The sequence below is a fragment of the Choloepus didactylus genome, chromosome 6, assembly GCF_015220235.1.
Source record: "Choloepus didactylus isolate mChoDid1 chromosome 6, mChoDid1.pri, whole genome shotgun sequence".
Taxonomy (NCBI): domain Eukaryota; kingdom Metazoa; phylum Chordata; class Mammalia; order Pilosa; family Megalonychidae; genus Choloepus; species Choloepus didactylus.
In genome coordinates, this window is record NC_051312.1 from 83,064,786 (window position 1) to 83,081,107 (window position 16,322).

Genomic DNA, 16,322 nt, shown 5'->3' on the forward strand with positions numbered 1-16,322 from the left:
GCTTTTGTTGTAAAGCCCTGCACTACATTGTGCCAGGAGATAAAGAAAGAATCAAACAAACAAACAAAAGGAAATGAAATAAAGAGAGAAAATTAGTCTTTGGAGGTGATACTGGATAGATCAGAAAAACATACTGACAAGTCTTCCTGGACCATGTTTTGTTGATCCATATAAATGTGGATTGTTCAAAAAAATTTCAACTAGTTCTCAACATTTAAAAAATCATGAGATTTCACATAATATTTTGGAAATTTATTTTCTCTTTAAACATTAACACATTTTGTAATATTAGCCTAGCATTCTAGAACTGAATAGCCATGCCTCTCAAGTTAGAGCTTTCCACATACCATCATCCCTCCCAACTTGTTATCAGTCTTGCACAAGTTTTCCTTCACTCATTTACCATCTTGTGCAGCCTCTGCATGGATTTGGGTTTCTGACTCCAGCTTAGCATTTCTGGGGAGAGGTAAAGTGAGTAGACTTGCCTTACTGTAAGTTCGATACAGGTTCCCAAGTCATTAATTTATTCCTACATCCCAGACCTCTTCTCTACACATTAGACCAACATATCTACCTGCCTCCTTGCCTACTTGACTCCACATTTTAATAAAAATTGTAATAATATCTCACAGTCACTCCTCACTTTTTAAGTATCATTTAGTATGCTAAATGCTTTATAAGCATTATCTCATTTATTCCTTAAAGTAACCCAGTAGTAAGTTTTATTTATCTATGTTTGACAGCTAAGGAAGAAGGAGATTGCAAAGGTAAATAAACTTTCCTGGGACACACAGCTAGTAAGTGGTATAACCTGGATTCAACTGAGGTTGTTCCTATTTCAGAGACTGCATTCTTAACTGGCTCATTCTTTCCATTGGGATATTATCCACGTATCTAGAATGTACTATCTCCAAAACACAATTAATTCCTCCCTTTAAGCCTGTTCCTCATAAAGTATTCCTTATCTCAGCAATTAGCAGTCTCAAGAAATTAGTTGTTCAAAATAGAAACCAAGGAATCATCATTCCTTCATCCCTGCTGTTCAGTCCACACATACAATAAATATCCAATCCTGAAAATTATTCCTTCTAAATATTTTATAATTCTATTCACTTCTCTCCTTGATTCTACTGTGGTACTAGTTCATGGCTACATCTCTGAACTGTTATAAAATCTTCCTACTTGTTCTTCCTTTATCAAATCTTCCCTAATCCATTCCCTATGTCACAGCCAGACAGAACATATAAATATGCAAATGTGATAATGTTACTCCCCTGGGTAACCACTTCATTGGCTTCCCATTATACTAAAGGTACACGTCCTGTACTTTGGCTTGACCTACACACCTCATCAGTCAGATTTTTGCTTAATTCACACTCTAGTCTCCTGCCACTCATTCTTCCTACTAGTACTTGGGTCTTAGCTCAATTCTATAAATACTTTATATCATAATATCCATCCTTCCATCCATTTGTTCATTGAAGCAATTAGGGAGGGAAGTATAATGTAAGGTGTATCTGGAGAAATAAATAAAGGCCAAAACCTACAGGCTCTACAAAATAGCATTTTTTTCCTAACACTAATGGAAAAATATTGATGTTACAAACAGAATGACGTAGATTTGAATTTTACAAGTAAGAAAAGGAAGAGTAAGAGAACAACAGGTAAAATATAGAGCTATAGTAATAATCTAGGTGATGCAATGGTAGCTTGCACCAAGGTAGAGTAATAAAGAGGTAGATCTGAGATGTATTTAACTGACAAAAGCAATAGCTGTTCCTAATGGATTGACTATTGGCAGGCAGTGGAAAAGGCAAGGTCAGGATTAATGACTAGATGGATGATAGTGCCATTACTAGGGGGAGAAAAATGAATTCCATTTTAATTCTACTGGATTGAGGTGCCCAGTAGCTCTGTTTGAGGGTCCCTCTATTTGCTTTCCCCTCTGCATAGAATCCCTCACCACCTAATCCACAATATTCATTCACATAAGAGAAAATGGACAGAGTCCACCTTGCTCAGCACATGGAACAATACCTGACACATGGGAAGTACACATTAGATATGTCACGAAAAGTGATACACCAATGAAATAAGGTATGTAGCTATCGTTGGTGTCTGAAATTAGTGCTTAATAATAATTCTAGGATATGCATTTGAATTTCTAGGGAAATATCTACGCCTTTCAGAAAACCAAAAAATACCAAGAAATGACTTTTATTTATAAGTTACAGGAGGGAACTATTCTCTTTCACCTTGTTACTTTTATATCTTAATAAAGGGAGCATCGGTTACAACAGTTCTCAAATATTTTGGTATTAGGATCCCTTTAAACTCTTAAAACCCAAAGATATTTCATTTCTGCAGGTTATATTTATTGATATTTGCGATATTAAAAATTGAAACTGGAAAACATTATTTATTAATTGAAATAAAACAAACCCATTGCATATTAACTTAAATAGCACATTTTTAAATATGAGATAGAACAATTAAAAAAACCATGTGACCTAGCCTTAAAATTTCACAGTTACTTCTACAATGATGACTTTGAGGCAGTTAAAAAGTCCATTTATAAGGGGAGAAGAAATAGACTCCATCTGTGGGTGGGGAAATGACAAGATTCTAGAAGAGCAGGTAAAATTCAAAATAGTTCTGTGGTAATTTTTGGAAAACACAATCTGCCACATCATATTACATTGTGATATTTTCCTCACCAGGGTGAGAGTTTTGTAAGAGCTGTGACTGTATCTTGTTTATTCCTGGGTAAATAAATAAAACTCTCCTCCATTTTATGCATGCTAGATACTATAAAGAAGAGAGGAATGAGGCACATTTAAGGAAATTCTGCCACCAAGACTAGTCCCAGCTAGTAACAAAAGGCTCGGGTCACCCGATCTCGGATCTGCTTGGTCTTCACACTGTAGACAATGGGGTTCATCAGGGGAGGGAAGAGAAGATACACGAAGCCCATGACCACCTGGACCAGATGGGGTGCCTGCTTCCCAAAGCGGTGGATGATGGACAAGCCAATCATGGGAGTGTAGAAGAAAAGCACAGCACAGATGTGGGAGACACAAGTGTTAAGAGCCTTGAATCTCTCAGACCTGGAGGCGATGGACAGTACAGTGTGCAGAATCAGGGCATAGGAGAAGAGGATGAGCAGAGAGTCTATACCCACAGTGGAAACAATGACAAACATGCCATAGATATTGTTGGCCTTGATGTCAGCACAGGCCAATTTCATCACTTCTTGATGGAGACAGTAGGGATGTGAGAGGACAGTGGAACCACAGTAGGGGAATCTCTTGAGCATAAAAGGCAATGGGAAAATGAGTGCTACACTGCGGCCCAAGGATGCCAGGCCAATCCTGCCAATGACTGTGTTGCTTAGGATGGAAGCATAGTGCAAGGGGCGGCAAATGGCCACAAAGCGGTCAAAGGCCATGGACAGTAGCACAGAAGACTCCAGGAAGGATAAGCAGTGAATGAAAAAGAGCTGGGCAAAACAGGCATCATGTCGAATCTCTTGTGCTCCAACCCAAAAGATAGCCAGCACCGTAGGGAGGGTGCACAGGGACAGACCCAGGTCAGTCAGAGCCAGCATGCAGAGGAAGAGGTACATAGGCTCATGGAGCAAGGGCTCTGTTTTAATGATGAAAAGAATCATGCAGTTGCCCAGGATGGAAACCAGGTACGTGACACACAGTAGGATGGAGATCCAGAAGGGAATGTGCTCCAGACCCGGAATGCCACTCAGCAGGAAGGTAGAGGGAATGCTGCTGCTGTTGTTTCCCAGGGATTCCAGTGTCATTGTGTGGGGAAGGAAGAGGGAGTTGGATTCCCTCCAGAATCCTAAAAAGGATAGAGTAAATGTTATTGTTTGTATCGGGGCAGAAATTAACTGGGGGAAAAAAAAAGAATCAAGACAACCAAGAAGTATGCAACTTCTCCAGAGGTTATTGCACCCTGGTCCCTGGCTTCCTGTCACCAATTTTTTAGGGGTCAATTTTCATACTCTTATACTGCCAAAAGAAAACTGAGATGAGGAATTGTGAAGTGACTTGTTAAGGTTATGTAACTTCCAAGAGTTAAGCAGGGTGATTTGTCTATTCTCTGCCTGGCTCTCTACCCTTTTCACTCTGCTCTGAGTGGCAAGAGAGACTGCATCAACCAGGCTTCTTTGCCCTCTGGCTTTTTGTTGAGCTCAGACAGTGGGGAGCACCTATAAGAGATAGTAGTGTGGGAGGGAGAAGAGCCAGTTCAGGTTCCCAGCCTGAGATGCTGTGGGTTGGCAGTGGCTGTGTTCTGCAACCGAAGGCCACAGCTCTTGCTGGGGACCTTTCTCCTGCAGCAACAGGTCTTCCTGGGTTCAAGAAACTGCTCTCATTCCTTGCCCCTTCAGGCTAAGAGGTGGAAGAGCCTTCACTATCCCTGGTTTTCATACTTAAGATTTCCCATTCTTGTAAACAGATCTTTCTGCCAGGACTCTCACCAATATTCCACCCATTCTTTAAGATACGGTCTTCCTTTCCTTTTGTTTCCCTTGCTTCCTTCACTCTTCTTTTCTTTTTTTGTTTAATCTCACTGGCCACATATCAACCCCTAACCTTTGACACAGACCAACACTTCACTTACCTCCTCCTTGGTCTCCCTGACTTAGGAGGCTGGCCTGGTACAGATAGCCCATAAAAGCTGCTGGGCTCACTGGATTCTAGAGAGAACTGAGGGTGTGGGAATGGCTGTGTGTGAAGCTACTCCTGATGGCTAGAGTAAGAAATCAGACCTCTGTCATTCAGGCAGTCAGTCACTGGCATTCCCCAGAAGTCAAAGAAATTCTACTGGTGTGGACCTGAGCATTAGGGAAGCAGAAGCACTTTCCTTCGTCATGGCCACATCCCCAACCAGAAGCCGAGTCCACAGGAAAAGTGGGCTGTGATGTTGCTAGGGCCCCCAGTCTTCTACAGATGATGAAATAAAGGCTTAGGAGAAGACAGCCAGTGGGCAGAGGTGATGTGCTGAGTTAGGTCTCCTGACTTCCACAACAGGATCTTCCTGATCCTAGGTAAAAATCTCACTAGAATATAAGTTCAAAGAGGGAAAGGGCTCTGCTTTGCTTTCTACTATAAAGGCAGTACCTAGAATACACACTGGTAAGCAGCAGGTGCTCAGCAAGTTGGGTTTCTTTTTTTTTTCTCCCATGAATAAGAGTTAAATTTTATCTAGTTAGCTAGTACTAAATTGGTATATATTTTATCTACTTTAAAAAATCCTATGAATAAAGCACTATTAGTAATACCATGTTATAGATGAAGGAACAGAAGCTTAGAGAGATTATCTGACTTTTCAAAGATTAGAGAGAAAGTAAACAGCCCAAATGGAATTTGAACTAAGATCAGATTATTTCTCTAAAGTCCAAGTTCTAAACAAGTTCTATACAGCCTCCAATTAGATGATAATTCATTGTCAAATAGCAGCAGCTAGCACACACTCAGCAATTTAACATGTCCTCAATAATTACTCTTTAGTTAAATAAATAAATGAGTCTTGGGCAATACATATAAACACATACAAAGATCTTTTCTCTCTCATTACAAATACAAGTGTTATTAACAGCCAGTGTCCATGACTCAGCCTCCACCAAAGGTCGGAGAGGAGCTTACGCTGAGATCCTCAGCTTCCGCTGCAGCCATGGTCAGTGGTTGCCCTGTTCTTCAAAATCATGAATTCTGGAGGGACATGGCAGCTTGTGGGCAGGGAAAGGAGGCAATAGGCAAGCTACATTGGTTAACAATCTGACTCAGATGACATGGGGAGAAAATGTTTTTGACATAAAAATGAAGAAGAACTGGGAAGAAGAAAGAAATATATTACCTGATGAATATCAACAATTTGCCAGACACTGTAGCAGGGACACTGCATAAGTAATAGCAATTCAACCTTAGAAAACCTCACAAAGTTAGTATTATTACCTCAATTTGCCAATGAGGAAGCAGAGGGTTAGAGAGTTTGATAATGTGCCTAAATTCACACAATCAGTGGCAGAGCTGGAGTATTGACCGAGACTGGGTCCACCAGGAAATTACAGACTGAGCTGCAAAGCAAGAAAGCATTTATTTGGGGTCTTAGAATGACAATTCGGGGAGCATAGACTCAGGTAGCAAACCCAACTGTTTGCCACCTTGGGTCTTTCAAGCAAGGGTTTTCAAATAAAAAGTTTTCATGAGCTGTTAGTAAAGAATAATGCCTGGTAGATATTTGGGGCTTTCCATATGTCCTCCAAGTTACATAGTTTGATGAATTCTTTACCTTGTAGTTCATTCACGGTGCTTTTGGGTTTGCAGACACCGGCAGTTTGTGATATCTGGCTGAGATGTGAATAAGAGTAATTTCCTGAATGGCCTTCTGACTCCATTTTGTTTTATCTCTTTTCTTATTTCCCCCTTTTGATCAAGATCTTTCTCCAAAAACATTGCTGATCAACATTTGGTATTTATCCCTTCACACCTGGGAGGTCATCCCTGCACATCCCACACAGGGAGAAGGTCACAGGTTTATTTGCAGAGTTTGGCTTAGAAGCTGGTTGTATTTGAGCAACAAGGAGGCTCTCAAGGGGTCACTCTTAGGCATTAATTATGGTCAAGCTTAGCTTCATTGTTAATTTTGTAAGTGCAAGCTTCAAGACTAAGGGGCTGGCACATTAGCATGGCTCAGTGGGGTAGCTGCAACTGCTATTTTAGAGATGTAGTAATGAATAAGAGACACTGTAATAACTATAGAAGAAAACAAAGATTAGCGAAGTTTGAAATATGCTACTAATGTAGTCATATGAAGATTTAAGATTCAGCCAGCATCATTTTCAATTATGATATTCCAGTTAAAGCTCCAGTTACACAACCAGCACCTCCAATTATGTTCTGTTAAAATAAGGAGGACTTTCCTGTTGAACTTATGGAAATAATTATATTTTGGTGAAAAGAAGCATATTTAGTAAGAGTGGTGGTTTGCAACTGCATGTACCCCAGAAAATCATATTCTTACAGCTAATCCACTCCTGTGAGTGTAAACATATTGTAAGTGGTTTTTCATTAGGCTACTTCAGTTCAGACACAGCCCAGGGTGGGTCTTAATCTTCTTACTGGAGTCCTTTATAAACGGGATGAATGCAGTGAGAGAACACCACAGAAGCAAGAAGCTGGAAGCAATGAACCCCGGAAGAGAAAGGAGAGACCAGCAGACACCGCCATGTACCTGGCCATGTGGCACAGGACTCAGGATTGCCAGGACCAATCTAGGAAGACAGTATTGCATTGATGATGCCTTGATTTGGACATCTTTCTCAGCCTCAACATGGTAAACTAATAAATTCCTATTGTTAAATCCATCCCATTTTATGGTATCTGCTTTCAGCATCCTAGCAAACCAAAACAAAGAGTTTTTGAAATCTAGGTGATTGGACAGGGAGAAAAAGATGCATGTTTTATGAGTTATAGATCACTTAAGGGAAAGGCAAGGGATTCCTTGTATCTAAATAAATAAAATATTAAAATATCAGCAATATTTTAAACAAAATTAATCATTTTTTTGTAAATTCATTCAGTCCAAAGTAATTAATGCTTATTCTACTCAATCTTGCATTAGCAATTTCATGAACCCATTAGGTTCCCATTAGATTTTTGGAAATCTTGAGCTAGTCCCACAGTATGGCTTTAAAGTTCTTTAAGCAATGTTATTACAAGCTGGTGCCTCAGAATAACTCACATCATCTTTCTAACAGAGATCTCTGAACAGTATGTTTTTGTTGAAGATGAAGCACTTTGGCTGGTAGCAGATTGCAAGGGTTTTCAGAAAAACATTAGAATAAAATAAAAAATTGTCTGTGGATCATAAAAGACATTCTTAAAAGACCAAGAATGGCTATGGTCAACATTATTGTTTTATAAAAGTAGAAGATCTAATGAGAGTTTCTTATACCATAATGTATGTTTTTGTAGAATGTAACATATTTTTAAGAATAACTAAAATTATGCCTGATATTATACTGTTGTTTAAGATGAGTCAGATTAGTACTAGAATATCTTGTGCACAATGAGAACATGGATAAATCTTTAGGAACTTTGTATAATTTTTGGAATATATATATTAATAACATTTTGATTATATAAGTTCAACTAATGGAAGGTCAGAAAATCCCTATTAATTTACAATTTATAATATATAATAAACCTATTTTTAGCCCCTCTCTTTATAAGGTAAAAAAGTAGATTCTTTATAATTTTACAATGGTCTTCTGGAAAATCCAAAAGACAGTTTAAAATAAAAAAGATATCATTTAGCATTTGATTTTAAAAGGCAAAATGCTAAAAATTATCAGGAGGTTAACACTTGGTTAAATAGGATCACAGGTCAGTGTGAAACAATACTTGGCTCTCTTCTTTAAATAAAGTGATAATAAAAAATTTTAAAAGTAAATATAAGAGATAACATAATAGTATAAAAACATTTGTTTTCCTTAAAAGTGAGAATACTTATTTGTTTTAAATAATTAAGAACATGATAAAGTCAACATAAAGAACAAGAAGTTATTTTGATAAAACATAGACTCTGCCTTTTACAAAGATTATTCAGAGAAAAAAAACCTTTACAACCTCTTATCAAGAGCAGACTGGTAATCCAAGAAAACTTTGTCATTTTGATAGAGAGAAAACCAAATTTTAGTTTTGTATCAGTATACCATTTTATACTAAGACTTTTAAAAATTTTATAGTTTCATTAAATCTTATCCAACTTCAACAATAAGAAATAAAATTCCTTTTCCACAAACTTTTACAACTTTTTATATCTATTCAGGTTTTGTCCTATATTTCCTCTATCTCATTCTATAATACCCAATCATTTTCTTTGGGACAAAGCTACCTTCCCTTTCCTTAGTAAAAGCACTCCTGTATACCTTATATATGTAAGTTATCAAAATGATTCTGGAAACTGTCCTCTGTTAGGTTTAGGCCCTGAGCCCTCATCTCACCCCTGCCCTTAGGAATTCTACAAGTTTGAGATAAAGATAAGCCACCACCACTGCCCCTCAGGAATTCTGCAAGCTTGAGATAACTTTTAAAATTTTAAATGTTCCCACTCCCAAGCCCCTGCTTTCAAACTGGCTGATGGAAACTTGCCAGCTACCCCCTTTCCCCAAAGTAGCTGCTGAGAAACTGCCTATGCAGACCTGACAGCCTCCCTGTCCCTGGACAAGAACTTCCCGCCAACCTTCCTTTATAAGCTCTACTGTCCTTGGCTCAGGGCTGCCGCCATCCTAGGCTTCAGCCCAACTGCACATGGCTGGACAATAAAACTCCTTTTGATCAAGTATTTTTCTCTTCTCTTCTTGATTGAAAAACCTAACATCTTCAAACTGACGTTTTGAAGACATAGTTACCAGGAAAATGAAACTTGACAGAATAACAACTCAGTTTGGACAAACACAAACATACACACACAAACACACACACACATACACACACACATGCACACAAACACACTGTTTTTTCACTTAAATACCTAGTAGGTATAATACTAGCTTATTAGATTGGCAAAATTGTACATGTTAAGGAAGAATATTGCCAAAAATGCATGCCTTTGTTTTTAATCTTAACATTGATAACTGAAGACATGGTGTTTCTTTAATTAACAATATTAGATTAGTCTACTAATAGAGGATTTACACCTTAAAATTTTCAGCTATGAGTCAGAAAAAAAGCAGATTTAGAAATACAGAAAGAAAAAACAGAGATATAAACTCACTAGTTTTTTGTTTTTTTTTTTTTTTTTAGTAAAAGAGCTGATATTTTGTCCCAGCCCCATGTTATTTTTTTTTTAAATCAGGATTTTTCTGGTATGTATTTTTGGGAAAGAGGCTATTTTTAAATTATCATATCTGTTGAAGAATGCACCTCATTTTTTGGTGGAGTCTGAATATTATTTTTTTTAAGTGTACACTTTTGAATGTATAAACTTGTAAAATTAAAACTTTCCCATCATGGTTACTATAGATCCAAGCTATTTTTAGTTTAAAACTTTTTTTTTAAGAAAGCACATGAGAAAACCATTTTAAATTAGGTCCTTTATGTGCCCAGTGCTCATTTTTTATTTTCCTTTAAAAACATGGAGAACCTTGTTTTCAATGCTTGCAATATACAGAGCTATTGTTCTTTATAATTTTTTCCTTGTTTGTACCACTATTTTTGCATTAACTGTCATTAAAAGTGGCAACTGAATATTCTTAAATTTTTTTTCCACCCTTTTGGAAATTCTATCATTGTAAAGCTATGATTTTCTTTTCTTTTCTTATTTTTGACCTGATCCGGAGTGTTTTGTTTTGTTTTTTTTTAATTTTTGGCTAATTCAATTACTTTATCTAAAGGAGTGGCTTTTTAATCAAGTTTCTGCCTTATAACCAACACCCCCCCCCCCCCAAGATTAGGCTTAAGTACACTGACAAATAGTGAGGATGGTGCCCCTTCAAATGCGTTAGCAGAAGAGGAAAGACCTGAATGGGCACCAAAGTTCTGAGGTCTGAGACACTCAGTTCCTCTAATCCTAGACAGATTTGTCCTTCTGAGTCAACAAGTTCGTTTTACTGATCAATTAGTTTTTTTTTTTTTTTGAGGAAAAACCTTTGATATGACATTTAATAAAACCTTTGTAATTTTTCTGATTATAGAACTTGTAGGTTTACAGTAAGATTATGCAGAAAATATAGGTTCCCTTTATTTTTAACACCTTGCATTAGTGTGGTATATTTGTTACAATTGATGAGAGAATATTAGTGTAATTGTACTTGGTTTACATCAGTAGTCCTTAGCGGTTTGGCAGTTTGGGGGAGCAGTCCTACCTGCAATATTTGTAGGTCCCCTACATAATTTTACAGCTTTTCCCATCTACTTGCCTTTATTTATTTACATTTCTTGTTTCACCTGGATTTAAAGCAGTATGCACAAATTGAAAAATGTCAGGCAATCTTGGATTGTAAACTCCACTTTACATGTAAAGTAAATTCTTCATAATTTTTTTTTCTTTTGATCTGTTTTAGGATTTGGAAATCCCTTAACAATAGCCCTGAGTTCTCCTCTTGATCAGGGGCTAAAAGTTACAGAGGGTGCCACTCTGTCAGTCCCAGAAGGTCTGGTCTTATAGGGTATTTGCCAAATTTTAGTGTCACTTAGAAAAGTATGAAAGGAAGAAATACCCAGGAGCAGCAGGATTAGGAGAAGCATAAAGACGGGCAGTGTGCTCCAGGCCAGGCTTTTCAGTCAGAGGGTTACAAAGGCTAGATTTTTATTCTTCTTAAGCACTCTGTAGGGAATCCTTTGAAGAACTAATTTTGGAATCAGATACTCTTTTGGCTGATTTGGTATATCAATTAAAGAATGCATTCCATTGTTTTTGGGGAATTTTCAATAGGATTTGGAATTTCCTTGATTATGGCACTTAGTTCACTTTTAGTACAAGGAGTATAGTAGACAGAGGCAGTCCCTGAGCCTACTTTCTTAGGTTTGATTTTCAAAGGGGTTAAGGAGGGTGGGTCTGAAGGAGCTTCAGGCCCTTATTATAAAAAGGCAACTCTGCAAGGCCCTTAGGATAAATAGGAGGAGGACAGGGAGGTGAGAAGGAGCTGAGGCAGCCTCCAAAAACAGGTTTTAGACAGTTTTTCAAGTTTATTTATGTGATTAGATAAGTCTTTGTTTTGTTAAGTTGGTATTTGTTTCTTGAAGAGAGGCAATTTTGAATTTCTTATATGTTTGGAAGCTCCCAAGTATCAGTTAAAAAAAGGTATCCCATGTAGGTTGTTTTCTTATAGACCCTATTCTCTAATTGTGCACACACAAATACACTAATTTGGGCATATTAAAAGAACCCTATTGCATCTATTGCAATTCTTGATTTATCTTTAGTATGCCAGGTCCAGTGAGATAAGAATTTACATGATGTAGGACCATAATTCTCATAAATAAAACCAGCTGAGTGCTTGTTGGTGCGCTATTCATTTTTTTTTTTAAGAATTCAAACTGTTTCTGATTGAGAGCAATCTAAAAGCCTAAAACCGTGACAGGGTTTATCTTAGAGTTGGGCTAATGAGATGTTTACAGCGTGCCTTACACAGGTTACTTCTTCAACTGGCAGACAGCCTGTGCCCTAGTTCTCAGACCTGCAAACAGGTGTCCCTAGTTGCATGGAAATTGTCTTGAGGGCGGCAGGTGGCCTAATGCCCATCTTTCCTATCCGTGACCACCTTATCCTTACACAGGAGTCCTTTTTAGTCTTTGGAAGCTGAGGTTTCAAGGAAGGTGATGGGCACTCATAGTATTTAAATGCCTGATCCGTGCCTACCAAATGATAATGGGATTGCTCTCAGTCAGGACAAAGATTAATTAAAATATTAGGGAGGTGTCCCTCCATATAATATCAGAGAAAGGAAGAGAGAAGAGATTTCAAACATTTGAGTATTTACCAAACAGGAGAAATTCATGTGAACCAAAAGGGCAACCAAAGGACTGCTACAACCAGTCCAAACCAAAAGAACAAAGTTCACAATAAAACCAGAGGAACAAAGTTGAAAATACCCTTACCTAGAAGACACCCAAAGAGAGGCCAGAGCCTCAACCAAAGGAAGGGAGGTTCAGAGCCCAGAGGACTCACCAACCGAAACCCGGGTCCGTCAGGGAGACAACAGAGCAAAAGGGGCTCCAGCAGGCGCCGAGCTTGAATCCAGTGGCAGCTCCAGAGCAGAGGCGGCAGTCGCTTCGGATCCCACTTCTGAACACCAGAAATGTTGACCAAGAAATTACAGACTGAGCTGCAAGGCAACAAAAGCATTTCTTTGGGGTCTTAGAGTTGATATTCAGTGAGCACAGATTCAGGTAGCAACCCAAACTGTGTCCCATCTTGGGGCTTCCAAGCAAGGGTTTTTAAAGAAAAAGAACATTACAAAAGTCATTTGAAACACTGTTGCTTTTGCCTTTACATACCTTGTTAATATGAGATATTTTGCGGAGACATGGATAAGAGTAACTTTCTGAATGGCCTCCCCCCTCCATTTTAAATCTCTTAGCCTTAGTAACTCATCTTGTTTTATCTCTTTTCTCAACTGCTTTTCTTTCTCTTGACCCAGCTGGCAGTCTTTACCCACAGGCCCCTGCTTGTTCCCTCCCCCATCCTGAAACTACTCCTGCAGTTGTGGGACCCTAAAGAAAAACAACCCCGACTGCAGTAAAAGAAAATAAAAAAGTTCAAAAAACAGTTTCTGACTCTAACTGTTGTAAATATCAAGCTCACTCCAATCTCCTCAACCCTTCTTGCTCAGCTCCCAGCTACCCAGGTTCCTGAGAGGCCTTAAATAGGTAGGTTCCTTATCTCTCTTGTCCTTCCTACCAGCCCTTACAGCTGCCAGGTGGCTAATTACCACAAAAGAAAACATTCCAAAGTGGTCCTAAAGACAACATCACCCAATTCCATAGAACTAAACCATCCTACCTGCAATCTCAGTAAACACTTACCCCCCTACCATCTTCCAGTGCTTTTCCTCCAACCCACTCCCAGCCCCTAAAAAAGCTTGCTGCCCTTTGTTTCAAGGGAGATGAATTCTATTCTCTACCCCCTGCTATAGCAGTCTTGAATAGACTCCCTTGCCTGTTTAACACTGTGTGGTGCAGTTTTCTTTTGATAATTCAAACTTAGATCTCGGGAGCTTCAAAGCTCCTTCTGAAATTTAGAAAGGTTTAGGTCAACAAATCTAAGCAGCTACTTAAAGTAAGACATCCTGAAATGGGTGGAGGGTCAAATGACGAAAGAGAGAAACATCTAAGTCTTTGGTTTATACTTTCTTGTTGCTCTCAGCTCAAAACAGACTCCCTTTGGAATCTTTTGCTTCACAATTTTATGGAGATTGGAGATAAATGGAATTGGAGGCAGAGAAAGATGAGGATAGGTTGGAGGAGGAGTCCAAGAAATAAAAGGAAAACAAATACTGAAGCTCAGAGACGTGAGGTTGGGAAGGATGACCTTCAGCTGGCAGGCAGGAGAGACATTAGGGAGGAATCTCATTTAAAGATCCTCCGGGTATTCCTGATCAGGTTTGATGAGGATTTCATTGTTCCTGGTGAGAACTAAAGAACTGTCCTGGGTAGAGTGGGAGTGGGGGGTGGGTAGAACTTAAAGAAAGGCCTTTCTGTCCCTGGTTTCTCTGCTTGGAGATCACCTCCTGGAGGAACTTCAGCAGATCCAATGACTGCTTAGGATCACATTACTCATGCTCTGGTGTCCACTCAGGGAAATGTTTTTTTTTAGATCACAGACACAATTTTCTCACAGAGAGTTCCCCTCCATCTCTTTGTTTCTTGAAAGTAACTCCAGATTTGCTAACCCTGTGCTTAATACTAAGTGCTATGTACTGAAACTATTGTAATTGAGCCCATCTCGTTCCTGAGCCTCAATTTGCTCAACTCTCTTGCCTGTCTCCATGAGTCTCATCAATATTCCTATCATTACCATATAGATGACAACTCTCTGGGCAGGAATCCAATGTGAACAGATATGAAAATCTGTTGGCTGCTTCCTGGGCTAATGCTAAGACCTGACCTGGGGTTCCATAAAGTCTGCAAGACCTGATTGTAGTTGGCACCATCTGTAGCAGAAACCCTCGATGGTCTTTCTTGTGTCTCAAATTCACTTCTGCCCTTTCCCTCACCAGAGCACAGGCTGAGATTTCAGGGACTTCTTCTTGGCTCCCAGCTCAGCAGCAAACATCTGCCCCTCATATACCAAGGCTTGGTCCAGAAGCTCCGGGCATCAGAGCAGGGAAGAAGGAAGGCTGAAATGAGGAGCTTTGGGGGATGTGGAGAGATCAGATGGTGCATGTTTAACTTCTTGATTTTTATGCCACTGTCTGAGGTCCCCACTGAGACCCTCTCAAGGATCTGTAATTAGTTCCCTCCCAGGGCTTACTCTCTGGACCTCATTAACCTCAGACCTTGGGGACTGGGGGATAAGAGGGGAGGGACATGATCTTGTGAGATGCCTGAATGGGATGCACTTACAGGTCCTGCTGAAGGAAGTGGTGAAACTTTTGGACAACCTTCCCACTACAGGAAAGCATAGTGGTATGGTTGGTATTGTTTCATACCAATTTATGTACGTTGATACATGTTGGATATGACAGTGTGCACACTGGGTGTGTATAAGCATAAGTGACACCTAAAAAGACCTTTTAATTGGAAGCTTCTCTCACCATCAAGGGCCCAGTCCAGCTCCTGCAAACACTGTCAGAGTGTTCATCCATATTCTTGATGTGCCACTTAACCCTATATACTCCTGACAGCTATCCAGACTCAGGGACTCCATCTCCTTTTTCTGTCCCTGATTCCCTTTCTTCCTAGGCATTCAATAACTAATTGGGGAAACTAATGCATTTTTTTATCCTGTTGGGAGACTTGAACCCCTGCAAAGGATGGTTAAACCCAAGAAGAAGTTTTTATGTGTTAATACAGGAATATGAAGAAATAAGCATCCACTTTTAGTTTCTGAGAACACTGATGGAGTGTTTTCATTATCTAGCTAACTAGTATCTGGCTTTTTGGATTCTTTTGGGAATCTATAGGTATGAATATTGATGAGTGCTCCAAAGCCCCCAAACAAATCATAAGACATTATTCAAATTCATTGATCTGACTGATCCCTTTGAAATGTGGCACTGTTCCTTTTGGGCAACTTTCCATTATCCTTGACAGAGCATATTGAATGTTATGAAGCAGTGTTTCTCAAATAATGGTCCCCAGACAGAGTGGTTCAAAATCACCTATGATGCTTATTAAAGTGCAGTTAGATTCCTGGGCCCTATCTCAGCCATACAGAATTTTCTATTACGTATAATTAAAATTACATCTTCATCTTTTAGCATTGGATTCATTCAAAACACAGTTACCTATTTACCCACACATACACAATCTATTTATTCACCCATTTAACAAATATTTCAAAGCTAAAATATTTTATATAAAATGAAATGATACATTTTTTCCCCCTCAAGTAATATTTGTTTGCTGCCTCTGAGGTCAAGCACTGCGAGGAGAGAGCTAGCATTAGACATTGTAGAGGGCGATTAAGGTAGCATGCATGAAGTCCACCTTCAGCTATGCCGGAGATGTGCAACATGGCCGCCAGGGCTGATACAACAATAGCTTAAGTTACCCTCAGACTTCTTTACGGAAGTAGTTCGCGCCAAAAGTGCTAGTTCGCGCCAAAAATGCTAACCCTACATCTGCCATCCGCCC

General features: G+C 39.1%; 1 protein-coding gene across 1 annotated transcript; it reads right to left on the reverse strand.

The window, feature by feature from the left end:
* Positions 1-2,869: 2,869 nt before the first annotated feature.
* Positions 2,870-3,814, reverse strand: LOC119536435 (olfactory receptor 51G2). Its single transcript, XM_037839217.1, has one exon. It carries the CDS (start codon positions 3,812-3,814, stop codon positions 2,870-2,872), a length of 945 nt encoding a protein of 314 aa, XP_037695145.1.
* Positions 3,815-16,322: the final 12,508 nt, after the last annotated feature.